This window comes from Bombina bombina, chromosome 8 (assembly GCF_027579735.1).
Source record: "Bombina bombina isolate aBomBom1 chromosome 8, aBomBom1.pri, whole genome shotgun sequence".
In the NCBI taxonomy this organism is placed as follows: Eukaryota; Metazoa; Chordata; class Amphibia; order Anura; family Bombinatoridae; genus Bombina; species Bombina bombina.
The window spans coordinates 338,356,459-338,376,705 of record NC_069506.1 but is presented as its reverse complement, the minus strand read 5'-3'; the positions used below and the strand labels follow the sequence as shown (position 1 = coordinate 338,376,705).

General features: G+C 36.6%; 1 protein-coding gene across 1 annotated transcript in view; it reads left to right on the top strand.

Annotated features, from left to right (window-relative positions):
• Positions 1 to 17,613, top strand: part of LOC128639040 (NXPE family member 1-like) — a 49,644-nt gene extending 32,031 nt beyond the window's left edge. Inside the window, exons 4-5 of the mRNA XM_053691181.1 lie at positions 6,028 to 6,246; positions 17,072 to 17,613. Coding sequence (XP_053547156.1) covers positions 6,028 to 6,246; positions 17,072 to 17,613 — 761 coding nt within the window. The remainder of the gene's footprint in view (positions 1 to 6,027; positions 6,247 to 17,071) is intronic.
• Positions 17,614 to 20,247: the final 2,634 nt, after the last annotated feature.

Here is a 20,247-nt window from a genome sequence, read left to right as displayed (position 1 = left end):
GATTAATTGATTAATTAAACTGAGACAACGTGAGACCTATTGGATTTACAAACTAAAAACACTTTATCCATCAGATCTAAACGCAAATCTTGATTTAGCAGCCTTCAATTAAAATTTTATATTATTATTATTTTCAGTCTTTTTGACTTCATAGACCTATATTTATGCTTAATTTAATTTAACTAATATACCTGGTTCTATAACAAATGTCTATATGCCAATAGCTCTAATCCTTTGCTGATTCAATCACTTCATTCCCTTTGATTCACACAGACTGTAGACTATAGATGATTCATTGTCCTCTATGTGAGATATTTAGGTAGTTTTTCACTAGCTTATTCATATTTGTTTGCCTTTATGACCAACATGTTCCATTTCCTTTTGTTCACGTAGACTGTTCACTGTAGGTGAACCACATATCACCATATATTTGTTACCATTTTAGATATACAGAGATATATAAGTTCCCCATCATATCAGACACATAGATTAACATATACATTTTAATTATTACATGTTCACTTCATTGGTAATTTTATATAACAACACATGCCTACACGTTCATATTACTAACGATATACTTTAGCATGTTTCAACACGTTCACAACTTTATCTGTTTAACATTATATTATTCTCTTTTTTTATTAAAACAGTTGCAATAATTTGAAATTCATTTTTCCAAAATAAGAATAGGCTAAACAACCTGACTAATAACATTTCAATACATAATGACCATTAGTTTTATATATTTATATGCATTTTGGCCAATATCATCATAAGTTGATTGTAGACCTAGTATTTTGATATTGGCCGTAATATACAATGTTCATGAGTCTTTACATATTTACATAAAATATCTTTATAAATCCACAGATATTTCTCTATAAATTCACACAAAACATTTTGGTTAATATCACCACAACCAGTATTCCGTTATGATTATTTATATGAATATTGGGAGATACACCTATGAAACTTTTTAAAACACATAGGTGATTCTGATGAATATTGCAATCACTGATACTTTTTAAAAATATACCACGTACCGATCAACACATCGGTCAGTTTTATAGTTTTATTTTAACTAAATAACTAATATTACAAGTTTTCTGGTAATTACATTGTAGGCTTCATAATGAGAGATACAGCCAATTCGTTCTCATTGCTCATAAAGTACATCTATTGAGCAACGAATATGGTAAAATTCAAATATTTTGATAATGCGAATAGATTTGATTTATGAGCAAGGAAAAAAACTAATCTGGACCATTTTTGAAACGGCAGTGATATCTGGTGTTCCATTAACACTGCTGTTAATTGTGTTTATATTCTCATTCATAAATACTATTTACTTACTACATTAGATTGCCCACTCATTAGTTTATTTTAGTTTTAGGCACGAGTTCTTTTTTATATTGGCGCAAGCATTTAATCTATTAATACACTTAGTCCTAGATAAAAAATCCAAACATATCAGATATATATGGACTATCACCATTTTAATTTATATTAATAGTATGATCCTTTCTTTCCCTTTTTATTAGTCGCTTTGTTGTATTATAAATAAAGCATTTGATTGACATTTGTGCATATAAGCCTCTAAAAAAGCCATATAAGTTTCCTATCCCGTACCATAAAAATGTATAGGTAGAATATTGTGGTTCATGAGAAATACCACAGCATTTTTATACTGTTTTTATTTATATAGGATAAAATATTTTTTATTGTGTATCAACGTATGTTTTTTATATTCACGGTAGACTGTATTGATGAGATGTTTATAATGAGGAATATGGACCAATCATACAGCATGGCTCACATTTGAATATTTTATTATTTGTATCAGTGACTATACCTCCTTCACCTGGGGAACCGTTTTACAAGATCACCTATTCATTTGTATTACCTGTGCCCATTGGACACTTCTAAGTCTGACAACTTCTGCTTTTTACCTTGAAAATGTATTTAATTGTAGCAATGATTATACATTGTATCCGCCTTTACAAATTGCCTGATGAAACGACCGGTCTGTGGTCGAGAAACGCGTTGCATGTGAATAAAGTGTTTACGTTTTAAGCATTAACGAAGTTGTCAGCCTGTTTGCTGTTCCGGTGTTGTCCATCTTCTACTATCTGAGCTGTTACATTTGCTTGATCTTGCACCTGACGAGGAACACGGGGAAACAGTGTGCTAGCCGCTGTAAGCGCTAGTCCGTCTGATAGCACTGGTCACAGTACAGTGCCATAATTTCTGGTAAGCCTCTTTTTACCAATATCATACACCTATAACAAAGGACGTATTACACTATGAGGTGCCCTCTCCTTATTTTATTCTTATAGAATTACCTTCCACCGGGTCAAGAGGAGCTGCCTGAACGAATCACGTTCATCGCCTACAGAGGATTTTTTTAACTGCATTGGAAAACAAGCAAGTTTCTACACATGAACTTTATGTTTTAGTTTTATTTTCATTTTAGATTTTGATTGGTTTACTAATTACCGCATTGATTACTAGGTTTACAGCAATTTTTATTATTGTTATACATTTTATTTTATTCCATATTCTTTTTTTTGGAGAGCGCTCCTCTATTGGGTACCCCTCTGGGATCTATATATTATACTTTTGCCTTACTGAGAAATTGCTAGCTCAAAATGCAGAGCTTACGGGATATGTGAGCAGGTTAACAGAAGAAAAAAATTATCTGCGGAATGCGCTGCCTAAACTAGAAGGAGAAGCCTGCCGCAACAGACAGATAGGCCCATCAGGGCAAACTTTACGAGAGCAAGTTGTTCCTCTGAAGAAACACAGGCATCTGTAGAGAGGGGAGGGTGGTATTTGGCAAATGTCAAGCTTTCTCGGAATTCCGGCAGACTTTATCAGCTGCATGTTCAGAGAAGGCATGCTTAAAACAGCCTTGAAATTAAAGTGGCAGCTCAGATTTGCCAACTACCACCCACCCTCTCTACAGAAGCATGCGTTTCTTCAGAGGAACAACTCACTCTAGTAAAGTGTGTCACATCCTTTATTAATGTCACTTTGTTAAGTATCTGCAATGCATATTTTTTACTCAAATTCTCACTAATGAATTCCCTGATTTCTACAATGTACTCTCACCCGGAGAGCAGACAATAGTTTCAGGATCATTGAACTTTTATAAAAAATAGTTTCCTTGTGTTTTAGAGACAGGTTATGATAGTCTGATTAAATTAATCAGACTATCATAACCTGTCTCTTAAACACAAGGAAACGAGTTTGTATAAAAGTATAACGATCATGAGAGAAGTGTCTGCTCTCTGAGTGAGAGTAGTACATGAAAGAAGTGTCTGCTCTACGGGTGAGAATAGTACATGAAAGAAGTGTCTGCTCTCTGGGTGAGAGTAGTACAATACATTGTTATCTCTATTTAGCAAGCCGTCAACCACAAATATGCTGGAATTCCGCAGCGTAATTGTGGAGACCTTGATTCTCCATATTTATGAAAGCCTACAAACTGCCAAAAGTAGAATTTTGTGACGTAACATACGATCCGCCGGTCTCAGTCCGAAACAGATCGATGCTTACGTCATTACAGATGTTCCAAATGCAAATTCGGCACTATCTGACTAATTTGGAAGTTAACAAATATCCACCAGGTACACTCGCCACTATTCCGGTCCAGCGTACCTGGTTTTCAATCTGCCACCCTGGAGGCGGCGGATGCCATAGGAATCAATGGGGGTCTGAAAGCAGTTAAAGCTCATGTTCGCTGCTTCCCGATATCCCATTGATTCCTATGGGAGAATAAAGTTATGTTTACACCTAACACCCTAACATAAACCCTGAGTCTAAACACCCCTAATCTGTCGCCCCCTACACCGCCGCCACCTACTTTATACTTATTAACCCCTAAACCGCTGCTCCAGGACCCCGCCGCAACAAAATAAACTAATTAACCCATAAACCGCCACTCCCGGAGCCCACCACCACCTACATTATTTTATTAACCCCTAATCTGCCGCCCCCTACACCGCCGCCACCTACATTACATTTATTAACCCCTAATCTGCCACCCCCAAAGTCGCCGCCACTATTCTAAATGTATTAACCCCTAAACCTAAGTCTAACCCTAACACCCCCTAGCCTAAATATTATTTAAATAAATCTAAATAGAGCCTTCAATTATTATCTAAATTATTCCTATTTAAAACTAGATACTTACCTATAAAATAAACCCTAAGCTAGCTACAATATAACTAATAGTTACATTGTAGCTATCTTAGGGTTTATTTTTATTTTTCAGGCAAGTTTGTATTTATTTTAACTAGGTAGAATAGTTACTAAATAGTTATTAACTATTTAATAACTACCTAGCTAAAATAAATACAAAAGTACCTGTAAAATATAACCTAACCGAAGTTACAATTACACCTAACACTACACTATAATTAAATTATTTTCCTAAATTAAATACAATTAAATTAAATTATATAAAGTACAAAAAAACATTAAATTACAGAAAATAATAAACAAATTACAAGATTTTTAAACTAATTACACCTAATCTAATAGCCCTATCAAAATAAAAAAGCCCCCCCAAAATAAAAAAACCCTAAACTAAACTACCAATAGCCCTTAAAAGGGGCTTTTGTGGGGCATTGCCCCAAAGTAATCAGCTCTTTTACCTGTAAAAAAAATACAAACAACCCCGCCAACAGTAAATCCCACCACCCACACAACCAACCCACCAAAAAAATATTAACTAAAAAAAACCTAAGCTCCCCATTGCCCTAAAAAGGGCATTTGGATGGGCATTGCTCTTAAAGGGCAGTTAGCTCTTTTGCAGGCCCAAAACCCTAACCTAAAAATAAAACCCACCCAATACACCCTTAAAAAAACCTAACACTAACCCCCTGAAGATCGACTTACCGGGAGACGTCTTCGTCCAAGCCGAGCAGAAGTGGTCCTCCAGATGGGCAGAAGCCTTATCCAAGCTAGGCAGAAGTGGTCCTCCAGACGGCAGAAGTCTTCATCCAGATGGCATCTTCTCTCATCCATCCGGCGTGGAGCGGGTCCATCTTCAAGACATCCGACGCGGAGCATCCTCCTCGACCGACGAATACCCGACGAATGAAGGTTCCTTTAAGTGACATCCTCCAAGATGGCGTCCCTTAGATTCCGATTGGCTGCTAGAATTCTATCAGCCAATCGGCATTAAGGTAGAAAAAATCCTATTGGTGGATGAGACTAGTGAGGCTGAAAACGCTTGAGGAAGCCTAAAGAAAAACTATAGCGCACTTGCGTTGCAGTCAGCGCGCGATTTGTACTCTAGACGTATGTAAATAACAGATTACCCCTTGATGTTTATCCCCACACATTTTAAGCACGGAAAAAGATCATCATTTATATTTCTGCATAATCTTCTATATGATCAATGGATTTGATTTATTATGTATACAGATTCAATATCACTTCCTGAATTTCATACGGTTTCCTTATACCTGACATAGAATATCACCCTTAACTGTCTGTTCAAACTGTTGCAGTGCTTGTCTCATTAAACATCTAACAAATCTTATATATGTTCTCACATCAGCCCATTTGTTATACACCTCTAAATGATTCTTGTTCATTTAGTGATTCATTCCTACCTGCTAAATCATTTTAATGTAAAGATCACTTAGTCTCTCTCTGCTATTTTTAAGACTGATCATACTATAGTAAATCACACATATTTAATGATCAACTTTTTTATAGTTTCCACCTCAAAGACTATGGGGTTGATTTATCATAGTCTGGCTTTAGCGTATCATGTGCACCAGACTTTGCTGAATGCCAATACACTGTGGGCATTTAACATTGCACAAGCAATGTTAAGACCGCTGTTTCATAACTGCTGTTTCCGGCGAGCCAGAAGGCTCACGCGGAAACAGGGGCATCAGGGGCCATTCGGGCCTTGATAAATCGGCCGCTATGAGATCATCTGCATAACCTCCCTTCATGATTACATCAATACAGATTATCATTGTTACTGCTTTTTTTTTTAAAAAGGAAGAAGTGCACGTTCAGAACCAAAATGCAAACCTGGGATGCCCACTCCATTTCCCAGTGGCTATTTCTTGAAAGATATTTGGAACCCTGTTTTCTGTAAACTGCCTCCATTAAGCCTCATATCGCACGCTGAAACACATTTGACCAGAAAAATGGTTTATCTCTTAGGAGATTCTACTCTTCATCAGTGGATGCTTCGTTTCACAGAACTTATTCCTGGTAAGTATCAATATTCACATTAATTACATTGTTCACTGTTTAAATTATTGATTTTTTTGTTGAAAAGTAGGTGAAAAAATAAGAAAGAATAATGATTATTTTGAATAGGAAATTAGTAATCAAATGGTATAATTTAGACAGTAAACTGAGTGTGAAAACGTAAAAAGGAGTTTTTTTTAAATATGGTAATAGTCCTTGAATTTAAACGTAAATCATATCTTACTACAGTTTAGAAGCTTAACAAAATGGAATTCAATAGCTTAGTTGATACTTTAGCTCATACTTTTTCTGTAATTTGTTTTAATACTTGGCTTTATGGCTTTTCTTAATTGATGTTACTCACATATTGGTCTAGATTACAAGTGGCGTGGTATTTTGTTTTTAACGATTGCAAAAACTCCTCTAGAGTTAAGCTTTTTGTGCTAGTCAGGTTGCGCTCGTAATACGTAAGCTTTAAAAAAAAGGATTTTGCTTATGCGGCAGCCAAACTAGCGCAAAAATCTGAACTTACAATATCGCATGTGCGTTCACTTATTCCCCCATAGAAGTCAAAGGAGAAAAACACCATGACATTCTCATTTACGCAAACCAGACATGTAATTATGAATATTTCATATTCCAATGTTCTCTAACATTTGTTTGTAATATGTGCATACCCGATCGCATAATGTAATACGCAAACATGATTGCATACTGTACTATGCGCATACACAACATGAAAATATAAAAAATATGTATACATATATATTACTGTTTTTATATGTGTATATGTCTGTAAATACATATATACACATATAAATAAATTAATACAAATTTATACATATATAAACATATACAGTATATATATATATATATATATATACATAAATATACATCTGTAGACATATATATGTATGTATCTCAATGTTAAAGCCATTTGCCTGTTTTTTGTTTTTTTTCTAACTCCCAAGATCTCATATTTTTGAACCTGTATATCTTTTTAATACATTGTTTTGTTAATAATTTTTATTAGATGGTGTTTTTAGGAGTTTACCTGTACTTTGTAATGTATTTTTGAAGTGTTTTGTGCAACTTTTTAGTTTAGGGAAACAGTTAACCACAGCTCTGAGATTGCTCAACTTGTAATATCAGTGCAAATAAAACTGCTCGCAAAAACACGTTAGAGACTCACTTGTAATCTAGCCCATTATGTTTACTATAATTGTTTAACAAATTTTACATGTACAAATTAAACCAATAGAGTCGGCAGCACACTGAAAGAGCTCCCGCATCCCTGCAATGTGATAGGCAATAGCCGCAAACCGCAATTTCATTCCTACAATTGCAGAATAGGTTCTAGAGATTAGTGGGACCAAAAGAAGCTTCTCTTACAACATTAATCACCACTCATCAAAGCCCAGCAGATTGTCACGATAAAGCTCACATGGCCTCTCTGCAGGCCGCGCTGACAAACAACTGCACAAGTCGACAACCAACTACTCTGGGAATTAATTACCAGACACAATATTGATCACCGGTGTTTGAAGTTCTTGTGGTGAGATGTGAGGATATATTTAAGGGGCCATCTCTGATCTATGGACTGGCACCTCGTAGCTCAAGAGGCCTTAAACAAGGCCTAAATTACCCTTGTAGCTAGCAAGCAAAGTTAGAGATCAGCGTCTTCTGGTGAAACATCCTAATGCTATACAAGACACTGTAGCTTGTTAAGCTACTGAACAAAAGGCACTCTTCAACCTTTTAGCCTGGTGAGTAAGAACAGCACACCATGTAGAGCACAAAATTAGGCCTGGGCCAGCATTACATAACATAGGTCATTTAAGTGAGCTAATTCTACAGTAAGAGCGTAATCCTAAAATCATACATCTCAAGAGCATTTTCTAAACCCAGGCAATAAAAGCTATAAGCCAGCAAAAAAAATTCACAGCATCCCTAAGCGGGTATATTTAGATCAGTCAGGAGAAACAATACAGCTGTACTTAGACGGTGATCAACTGTACTGCATAATTCTGCTCACAGAACTTTAAAATGTTCACAATAGTTGAGGCATTGAAAAGTTTAATACACCAGACACAGGAAAATACCTCACAGTTGATCTCCAGATACTCTGGTCAACTGAAATAGTACTTAGTTAAAACAAACCTCACATCTAATTTGATATACTCTGGAAAACATCATAATGTCCCCCAAGAAACCCAATAAATCTGGTAAGGATGCCAAACAGCAACGGCACACTACACCTTCAGTAAACACTTTCTTTCAGACAGCAGACCAAGTTCCACCAGCAACTTTTACTATCTCAGATGTTTCACAAGCAGATCCTCACTCCTCTTCTGATCTGAGTCAGATCATAATTCTGAATCTATCACCATCCCTAAAGCACTTTTTGACTCATTACCATCAAAACAGGACTTTTCTACACTGATATCACACGTAAAACAATGTATCAGAGAGGAGATATCTTGGGACACAAAGTTGAGAAGCTCAAAGAGAGTAAGGAGCTTCACACTACTGCATTATCAGATGCTGTTACCCATATAAAAAAAAAGATGGCACCATTCATGAATTGGAGAACAAAATAGACAACGTCGAAAACTAAAGTAGACGCCATAATATAAGAATCAGAGGAATCTCTGAAGACATATCCGCACCAAATTTGGAGTAATACTTGCAAGGCCTATTCAATTTCCTGACAAAAAAAGAGATCAACTTATTACAATTGATATCAACAGAGTGCACAGAGCGATACGGCCAAAACCTCAAACAGACCAACTGCCTAGAGACGTGATAGCCAAGGTCATAAATTTCTCAGCAAAGGAAGACATAATGAAGCTTGCAAGACAACAACAAACAATAAGACACGTAAACACTAGTCTACAAATCTTTGCTGATCTTTTAATCAGAACCCTTCAAAAGTGCAAAGAACTGTCACCATTCACTTAAGCCTTGAGGGTGTTTAATATACCCTACCGCTGGGGTTTCTCCTTCCACCTATTGATCACATGGAAAGGCAAGCACTTTACCTGTGACTCATCCAAAGACATTATGGACATTTGCAAAGCACTAGACATACCTCCACCACCTGCATTGGATCTACAGACATCAACTCAAGCTCAAGGAGCCACCACTAGATCTAACCGTCTCCCACAAAGGACCGCCTGCAGTCAAGTCCCACAGAAAAGATCTTGCAAGCCAGTGCTAGAAACATCTTCTTCCAACAGTGAAAATGGATGAGGACACTTCCATCCACACTATCCTTTTTGGAAATAAACATAATACAGGTGATATTCTGACTATATGGATATCTCCTGTATATGTAGAAGCAAGATCTTAACCATGATTATTATAGATCAGTGGATCTGAAGTAAGTAATGACATGCATTTTACTCTTAATGGTCCATTTTGGAAAAAACGGATTTTGATATAAACCTATTCTGCCTTAAGTTAATTATCACACTGCTCTGAGAATATATTCTACAGAATTCTTATTTTAAAGATTGTTCATTTCATTGTTCTCATTTATGTTTTAGATTTTTCAAATGTTAGTTATTATCTGTTATGTTACTTGCCCTCTTGCCCATAGTCTAATATACATTTACGTATCATCAAGAGACCCAAATCTACATACAACTCCCACTATACTCATAATACCCAATGGCAAACTATAATGATAAAGAGATAATTATCATCACTCAGAATCTAAAAGGCCTGAATTGCCCAAACAAACGCTGTAAAGCCATTCATGACATTCACAGATGGGTAGATCATATATTACTGCTTCAGGAAACTCAATTCAAAGCAAACTCTATCCCTAAATATTTATCCGCACACTGGGGCCTAGTTATCAACGTGTCTACTTTTCCTGCCTTCGCCGGCCCAATACGCCCGCCTAAGCTCGCCTCACATCGCCACCGCGGACCTGCAAAAATTCGCCTAAGTTATCAAAAAAGCTGTCAAAAAGCCGTGCACCAAGTACGGGGCGATGAGCAGCGGACTGTGATAGTTATCACTCATCCGATCTCGCTGCTCTTCGGCTTTTTGACAGCTTTATTGCTAGCCTGTCACTAAGCACCCACACTAACTACACTGTTCTACCCCCTATACCGGCGCCCCCGGAGCCCCCCGCAACTAAATAAAGTTACTAACCCCTAAACCGCTGCTCCTAGACCCTGCCGCAACTCTTATAAATGTATTAACCCCTAAACCGCCGTTCCTAGACCCTGCCGCAACTCTTATAAATGTATTAACCCCTAAACCGTCGCTCCCGGAGCCCACCGCCACCTACATTATACCTAGTAACCCCTATCCTGCCCCCACCCTATACCGTTTAACCTCTAAACCGCTGCTCTCTGACCCCGCCGCAACCTATATTAAATTTATTAACCCCTATCCTGCCCCCCCTACACCATCGCCACCTATAATATATTCATTAACCCCTATCCTGCCCCCCACTACACCGCTGCCACTGTAATAAAATTATTAACCCCTAAACCTAAGTCTAACACTAACCCTAACACCCCCCTAACTTAAATATTAATTAAATAAATCTAAATAATATTTCTATTATGAACTAAATTAATCCTATTTAAAACTAAATACTTACCTTTAAAATAAACCCTAATATAGCTACAATATAAATAATAATTATATTGTAGCTATCTTAGGATTTATATTTATTTTACAGGTAACTTTCAATTTATTTTAACTAGGTACAATAGCTATTAAATAGTTATTAACTATTTAATAGCTTACCTAGCTAAAATAAAGAGAAATTAACCTGTAAAATAAAACCTAACCTAAGTTACAATTACACCTAACACTACACTATACTTAAATAAATTATTCCCATTTAAAACTAAATACTTACCTGTAAAATAAACCCTAAGATAGCTACAATATAATTAATAATTAATAATTAATAATTACATTGTAGCTATCTTAGGATTTATATTTATTTTACAGGTAACTTTGTATTTATTTTAGCTAGTTAGAATAGTTATTAAATAGTTATTAACTATTTAATAACTACCTAGCTAAAAGAAATACAAAATTACCTGTAAAATAAATCCTAATCTAAGTTACAATTAAACACTACACTATCATTAAATTAATTAAATAAATTACCTACAAATAACTACAATTAAATACAATTACATAAACTAACTAAAGTACAAAAAATCAAAAAAGCTAAGTTACAAAAAATAAAAAAATAAGTTACAAACATTTTAAAAATATTACAACAATTTTAAGCTACTTACACCTAATCTAAGCCCCCTAATAAAATAACAAACTCCCCCAAAATAAAAAAATGCCCTACCCTATTCTAAATTTAAAAAGTTCAAAGTTCTTTTACCTTACCAGCCCTTAAAAGGGCCATTTGTGGGGCATGCCCCAAAGAATTCAGCTCTTTTGCCTGTAAAAGAAAAATACAACCCCCCCAACATTAAAACCCACCACCCACATACCCCTAATCTAACCCAAACCCCCCTTAAAATAACCTAACACTAATCCCCTGAAGATCATCCTACCTTGAGTCGTCTTCACTCAGCCGAGCAGCGATGGAACCGAAGATGAGACTCGGAGCGGCAGAAGTTATCCTCCAAGCGGCGCTGAAGAAATCTTCCATCCGATGAAGTGATTCTCCAAGCGGCGCTGAAGAAGTCTTCCATCCGGGCGATGTCATCTTCCAAGAGGCACTGAAGAAGTCTTCTATCCGGGCGATGTCATCTTCCAAGCGGGGTCTTAAATGTTCATCCCGCCGACGCGGAACATCCTTCTTTACCGACGGGCTACCGACGAATGAAGGCTCCTTTAAGGGACGTCATCCAAGAGGGCGTCCCTTCAATTCCGATTGGCTGATAGGATTCTATCAGCCAATCGGAATTAAGGTAGGAAAAATCTGATTGGCTGATTGAATCAGCCAATCAGATTCAAGTTCAATCCGATTGGCTCATCCAATCAGCCAATCAGATTGAGCTCGCATTCTATTGGCTGTTCTGATCAGCCAATAGAATGCGAGCTCAATCTGATTGGCTGATTTAATAGCTATTGTACCTAGTTAAAATAAATTGAAAGTTACCTGTAAAATAAAAATAAATCCTAACATAGCTACAATATAATTATTATTTATATTGTAGCTATATTAGGGTTTATTTTAAAGGTAAGTATTTAGTTTTAAATAGGATTAATTTAGTTCATAATAGAAATATTATTTAGATTTATTTAATTAATATTTAAGTTAGGGGGTGTTAGGGTTAGTGTTAGACTTAGGTTTAGGGGTTAATAAATTTATTACAGTGGCGGCGGTGTAGTGGGGGGCAGGATATGGGTTAATAAATGTATTATAGGTGGCGACGGTGAAGGGGGGGCAGATTAGGGGTTAATAAATTTAATATAGGTTGCGTCAGGGTCCGGGAGCGGCGGTTTAGGGGTTAATACATATATTATAGTTGCCGTGGGCTCCGGGAACGGCGGTTTAGGGGTTAATACATATATTATAGTTGCGGTGGGCTCTGGGAGCGGCGGTTTAGGGGTTAATATGTATAGAGTAGCTTGCGGTGGGCTCCGGGAGCGGCGGTTCAGGGGGTAATATGTATAGAGTAGCTTGTGGTGGGCTCCGGGAGCGGCGGTTTAGGGGGTAATAACTTTATTTAGTTGCGGCGGTGTAGGGGGTGCAGATAAGTGGTGTTTAGACTCGGGGTACATATTAGGGTGTTAGGTGTAGACAGCTCCCATAGGAATCAATGGGATGTCGGGCAGCAGCGAACTTGTACTTTCGCTATGGTCAGACTCCCATTGATTCCTATGGGATCCGCCGCTTCCAGGGTGGCGGATTGAAAACCAGGTACGCTGGGCCGGAAAAGTGCCGAGCGAAGTCAGATTGTGCCGTACTTGTGTGCAGTACATCTGGAGTGACGTAAGAATCGATCTGTGTCGGACTGAGTCCGGCGGATCAAAGTTTACGTCACAAAATTCTACTTTTGCTGGTCTGTAGCCTTTGATAACTAAGGCGAATCAGCCTCGCCACAAATACGCTGCAGAATTCCAGCGTATTTGAGGTTGACGACTTGATAACTAGGCCCCACTATCTGCAACATTACCATAGTACTCCTCAAAAAATATCTATGGGATTAGTGTCCTCTTTCATAAATATATTCCCTTTTCTAAACTGAAAATTGAAAAGATAAAGAGGGTAGATTCCTCTATGATATTGGAAACCCATCACTATGGTCAACCTGTACACACCAAATAAATATCAAGACAGATTTATCAAGTCAATTGCCAACACATTACCAAACCTCATCAAAGGCCCATTGATTGTAAGTGCAGACTTAAATATCCCACTAGAAACTACTCTAGACTGCTCTTAACCTGACACAAGACCAATACATAGTCAATTAAACTCCATCTGGCAAAACCTTAAATTACTTAACCTTCATGACACATGGCACTATCTGCATCCTGCAAAAAAAGACCACCTTTTTTCTTACATCCCAATAAAAGCTAGTCTAGGCTGGACTATATACTATTTGACAATTTAGCACTATTGTTTTTTCACAAGTGCCATTATTAAGCACACATCATGGCCAAATCACTCATTGGTCATGTGTACCATAAGGTGGCCAGAGCCCCCTTTTAAATATTTCAACTGGAGACTAGATAACACATTATTACTAGACAAAAATGTTAAACTTATTAAGAAAAGCCTAAAAACTTATTTTTCCATTAATAACACACCATAGATGAATAAAGTGATAATATGGGAAGCACATACAGTAAGTGCACAGTTAGGGGAGAAATGATCAAGTTAAAAGCCCAATTAACTAAAAAAATACAGAAGTGAATACCTTCTCCTTGCTGGGAAGCTCTCAGAACTGGACCTCTTATATAAACAAAACTCAACAAATAGTAAAATTCTAGATCAGTTACTTGAATGCAGTGCTGAAATGAACACATTCTTACAACTTAAAACCCAAAGACAAACAATATTTTTACAACAAACTTCTTACAGCAAAGACAATAAATCTGGGAAATTCCTAGCCAAAGCACTCAAACAGCAAAACCAAATAACTTACATACACATGATTAAATTAAAGAATGGGACACACCTAGAGGACATCATCAAAATAGCTGATGAATTTAAAAAATATTATCACATCTTTTATAACTTATTCCCGAGAGAGGAAACACATCAACAACTCTGTAAACAATATCTACAGAATACCCCTGTTCCATCAATACCACCAGACTTATACAAATCCCTAGTACAACCTATTCAAACCAAAGAAATACAAACTGCAATCCAATATTTACAACCAAACAAGGCCCCAGGTCCAGATGGGTATACAGGCCTATATTACAAGACTTTTGCAAAATATCTTATCCCACAACCCAAGGATCTATTTAACTCAATCTCTGACTGCAATGTATTTCCTGACACCATGCTCCAGGCAAATATATCAGTTCTAGCAAAACCAGGAAAACCTACCAATATTCCCTCTAATTTTAGGCCCATATCTCTTTTAAATATTGATCTGACACTATATGCAAAAGTCCTTGCATTCCATCTAAACAAAATTCTCCTCCTGCTTATCCACCAGGATCAGGTGGGTTTTGCCCTTAGAGGGAAGCCAGGGACAACACGGTAAATGTTATCAATTTATTAGAATATGTCTAAACAGCCAAAATCTTGTCAATTTACCTATCCACAGATGTCAAAAAGGGGTTTGATTGCTTAGATTGGACCTTTTTAACAGTCATTCTTCATCACTTTGGTATTCCCACAAAAATAATTTGTTAGATCCTAGCTTTATATTCAAACTCTACAGCACAGGTTAGAGTCAATGGTAATCTTTCAGAGACATTTGAAATTAGAAATGGCACCCAACAAGGTTGTTCCCTATCCCCTCTACTATTTGTGTTGTCCCTGGAACCACTGGCAACTAAGATTTGGCTTAACAATAGAATACATGGCATTGAGTTAGGTGATCAATCATATAAACTAGCCATCATGACAGATGATTTGCTACTGACACTAACACATCCACAACAATCCCTTCCCGTGGTATTAGATGAGTTACACGCTTATGGCCAAGTATCTAATTTTTCGGTCAATATGGCTAAATCAGAATTTCTCCCATTAAATATAAACTCCAAAACCTTACATGAGATCTGCCAACAATGTACCATTAAAACCCAGATGAAATATCTCAAATACTTAGGGGCATACATCGCTCCTGAATTTAAGTCACTGAGAAAACACAATTAAGGTAGGCTGATAACAGAATTCCAGACCCTGGCTTCCTCATGGTTGTCAAAGAACATCTCCTGGCTAGGCAGGATACAAGAGTTTAAAATGATACTCCTCCCAAAAGCACCACCGCAAATTTCAAAACTGTATTAATTTCTCAAAGAGGGAGGACTGGGAGTGCCCAACTTAATAGCATATAAACTAGCTATCTCCCTACAGCGTATATCTGAATGGTGTAGATTCGGCAAAGACACCCCTAATCAATGTTTGCAATTAGAGAACTTGGGAAACAATCACTTAGAAACCCTGACAATAGCAATAAGCAATCTATATCCTCCACTTCACTTTAAAATGACACTTGGCATGACTGGCAGAATATACGGGATAAATACAGAAACATATCCACTAAATATTTTCCCCTCACAACTGCACTACATACATTGGAGTTCCTATCTGGATATTCTTTTTCTACAACACATCCCCTGAAATATCTAAACTACTACCTATCTACCTATTAACTGATAATGGAATCATGAAATCTAAGCAGCAATTCGACTCTTTAAAACACCCCCCTTTTTAAGCACTTAGTTTCCATATCATCAATTGAGACACTTCATCAACCTTCATACAAATAAACAAGATCTCACATGTCCACTCACTAATTTTGAACAATTCTGTGTAATGGACTCCACATCCAAAAAAGTAATCTCAAATTTCTATCAAATAGTAATAGCGAACCATCATCGAGGCTTACCTGGTTTTGTAAGGAGATGGGACAGAGAGCTAGGCACTATCACCACTCTGCAAGAGTGCAAAAATCAGACTCACTAACAGTAGCCATTCTGCACACTCGTCCAAGCTTTAGAAACCAGCTTAAAAATAATAACAAGATGGTATTTAACCCCGGCTAGACTCCAGTACAACAAGAAATGCTAGAGAGGCTGTGATCAGGTAGGACACATGTTACACATATGGTGGAGCTGTGACCGTATAAATTTACAGTAGGTGAAATATTTCACGATGTAGTATTACAGACACAAATCAAACCAAGCCCTGAAATAACACTACTGAACCATTCTTCAGGAATAACTTGTAAAATCACTTCTAAGACTGTTACTCTTTTGTGTTGTGAATAAATAATTTATGCCAATGATACCCAAGCTAAAAGATGCATGGACATTCAAATCAATAATTGCCCAGCATAATGGACATTCACTTAACACTCTGTGGACTACTCAATGGGCAAAGAGCTGTGGTCCTTCTTTTCCTGACTAATATGAAATGCGAGACACATATAATGAAGAAAGCTGTACACCTAACTTCGGGTATACTTCCTTATGTACAATGTATTTGGAAACGTAACACTTTTTCTTTTTTCTTAGGAAACATGTTATTCATAACATAATAAAGAAAAAATAAACTCTTCATAGTAGAAATGTACCATGATATTATGTCAGTTTTTTTTCTTTCTTCTCTATTACAAATATAAAAGAACCAGCAAAGTATGCAAGGATGGGAAAATAAATATTTAGTAAAGGCAACATCTCTCACTTAAAGTTTTCTTTTGTTTTTTTGTAGCACTACAATTTTTTGACATCCATACAAGTCGTTGGGACAGTCCTTCCTTGGCACTAGACATCAGCAAAAATATCTATATCCATTGGATGAAGCATGGACACCCTTTTTTGTATAATAATTTTTACACTGTAAAAAGCTACTCTTATATTGCCCATGAAATTGATAACCTGTCTGGTGATCCAGATAAAATTGTTGTCTTCACCCTTGGACACCATTTCAGACCCTTCCCTCTCTCCCTGTTTATCAGAAGAATGCTCAGTATAAGAAAAGCTGTGGAGCGTCTCTTCCTGCGCAGCCCAGGTACGCAAGTGTTCTTTAAAACAGAAAACATTCGGGAGAAAGAATGTGATTCAGAAACATTTAGTGACTTCAATGGCTACATACAGTATAATATATCCAAGACTATATTCAAGGGTTTAAACATTGGTATGATTGATTCATGGGACATGACTAATGCTTATGGTTCATATGATCTACACCCATGTGCTGAAATTGTGAATAATCAAATAAACCTATTACTAGCCTACATTTGTAATAAATAATGGCTTATCATATATTCTCTAGTAAATATTTGTTAAAAATAGACTTATACAATTATATATTGATCAAGCTTGTGCAGTGCCAAATAATTCTGTTTGTCCAAATGTTTCAGAACGAATATTCGGGAAAATTAATTTACCAGAATATTTGTCTGCTGCACTATTCAATATATTTGTTTTGTTTTGAACAAAATGAATACTGAATATTTGTAGAACATTTACCTTTCTTTTCATTAAATTAAGGTAAAGTTTCTTTGTATTTCATTGGTACACTCATTCAGATAATTGTTTCCTGAAAACGAAATGTAAATCCATTTGTCATTATGAATTTGCATTTGTAACAAAACAAATGCACATCTTTAGTATGGATCATATATTACTCACAAATCATTGCTGCTGTTTGTTTGAGATGTTTCATTAAATGTTTTTTTGTCAAGTTGAGTATTCTCTACAACTCAAAATATTTTTTTTCAATCAGTTTAAAAATAAAATGCATTAGACAATTTTATTTGTGTTCACCCCCTGAAAAGGGCTTAAATGCGCAGCCACCTAATTTATAGTCTCATAACATCTCAGTGCTGCTCCAGATAAGAATGTGGACAGTGACCTGAGCATTTCTACATATAACTGCCCAGTATTTGATCTTCTGTTGTATTCTTAAATGGAGCTGCATGGAAGCCAATATGGTACAGCACTTTAACTATTTTTAATGCTTTGTCAATTGCTAAAACATAGTAAAAGTAGAATTTTATTGAAAAATAAAATTCTGTAAAGTGGTTTATAATCTGTCTCTGCTATGATTTCTTTCCCATACATATGTTTATAAAACTTGTCATGTCCTAAGACATCGGATAACATTTCCTTTTCTTTCTGGACATAGTTGTTCTGTGACAGCATATGCAACAGACCTGCCTTCTAGCTCCTAAGAAAAACTGAGAGGCATTATCATGTATGGTCACCTTTTTGGACTCCAGATATTGTAATACTGTTTCTAGGAAATGGACAATAAGACTGTAATACCTTCAAAAACATTGTCCTTCGCTTCATCACAGGCCCACATTGCATCCCTTTGCAGTAGTTAGTAAAGCTTTGGTTTCTCCAAGCCCAAGAACACATTTTGACATATAATATATTGTTTAAACAACAAATTCTTTGTTAGAAGTATTGGATCCTAATTTTCTATTGATGCTATGGTCTCGGTGTACACTTTTAACCTATCTTGTGACAGTGTGTGGCAAAAGTATTTAACTTAGTCTAAAATATTTTCTTATTTTTCAAAGCTTTTCACAATAAAAAAAAAAAATATAGATTGGGCATCCCCAATCATAAAACTCCAAAAAGAATGAGAGGCACAAAGTCTATGAATATAACATAAACTAATCATTGTATGTTATGTTGTATACATCTATTTATTGCTAAATGTGCTCATTCCACTTTCTAGTATTAATTACAAATTGTATGCATTTTATAAACTAATTCCCTGATCTGAATATTTTAATCCTTTTAACCATAGTATACCCCTATGTTGCGATAGAGTTCACAAGCAGAAAAAGCACTTAGAGGTTAACACCCACCTGAGAAGTAGAAGTAAAATGTGTCACATGCCGATATGAACTTTAACAGAAAGAGATCTGTTAAAAGTCAATATGTATATATCATTCACTAGTATCATATCCACTGTGATCAGATATTACCTTATCTTCATACAGCCCTATCGAGAATTTATGACTCCAATCTGATTTGCATCTCAGTCACCACTGCATTATATTATCAATGTTACACTGGTATTGGCATTAACTGTTTGTTTGCATCCTATTTTGAGGGGAACAGCCAATAGAATGCGAGCTCAATCTGATTGGCTGATCCAATCAGCCAATCGGATTGAACTTGAATCTGATTGGATGATTCCATCAGCCAATCAGAATTTTCCTACCTTAATTCCGATTGGCTGATAGAATCCTATCAGCCAATTGGAATTCGAGGGACGCAATCTTGGATGACGTCCCTTAAAGGAACCTTCATTCGTCGTCTAGTTGTCGGAAGAAGAGGATGGATCCGCGCCGGAGGTCTTCAAGATGGAGCCGATCGTCATCGGATGGAAGAACATAGAAGATGCCACTTGGATGAAGATGTTTGCTGGTCCGGATCTCCTCTTCTTCCCGGATAGGATGAAGACTTCTGCCCGAAGATGGACTTCTTCAGCCGCTGCTTGGATCAAGACTTCAGCCGGAGGATGGACGTCTTCATCCCCCCGCTTGGGCTTGGATCAAGACATAGGAGCCTGGACCGATCGCTGATACCCGGTGTGGTGAAGATAAGGTAGAAAGATCTTCAGGGGCTTAGTGTTAGGTTTATTTAAGGGGGGTGTGGGTTAGATTAGGGGTATGTGGGTGGTGGGTTGTAATGTTGGGGGGGTATTGTATATTTTTTTTTACAGGCAAAAGAGCTGAATTCTTTGGGGCATACCCTGCAAAATGCCCTTTTAAGGGCTGGTAAGGTAAAAGAGCTTTTCTATTTTAATTTTAGAATAGAGTAGGGCATTTTTTTTATTTTGGGGGGCTTTGTTATTTTATTAGGGGGCTTAGAGTAGGTGTAATTAGTTTAAAATTGTTGTAATATTTTTCTAATGTTTGTAAA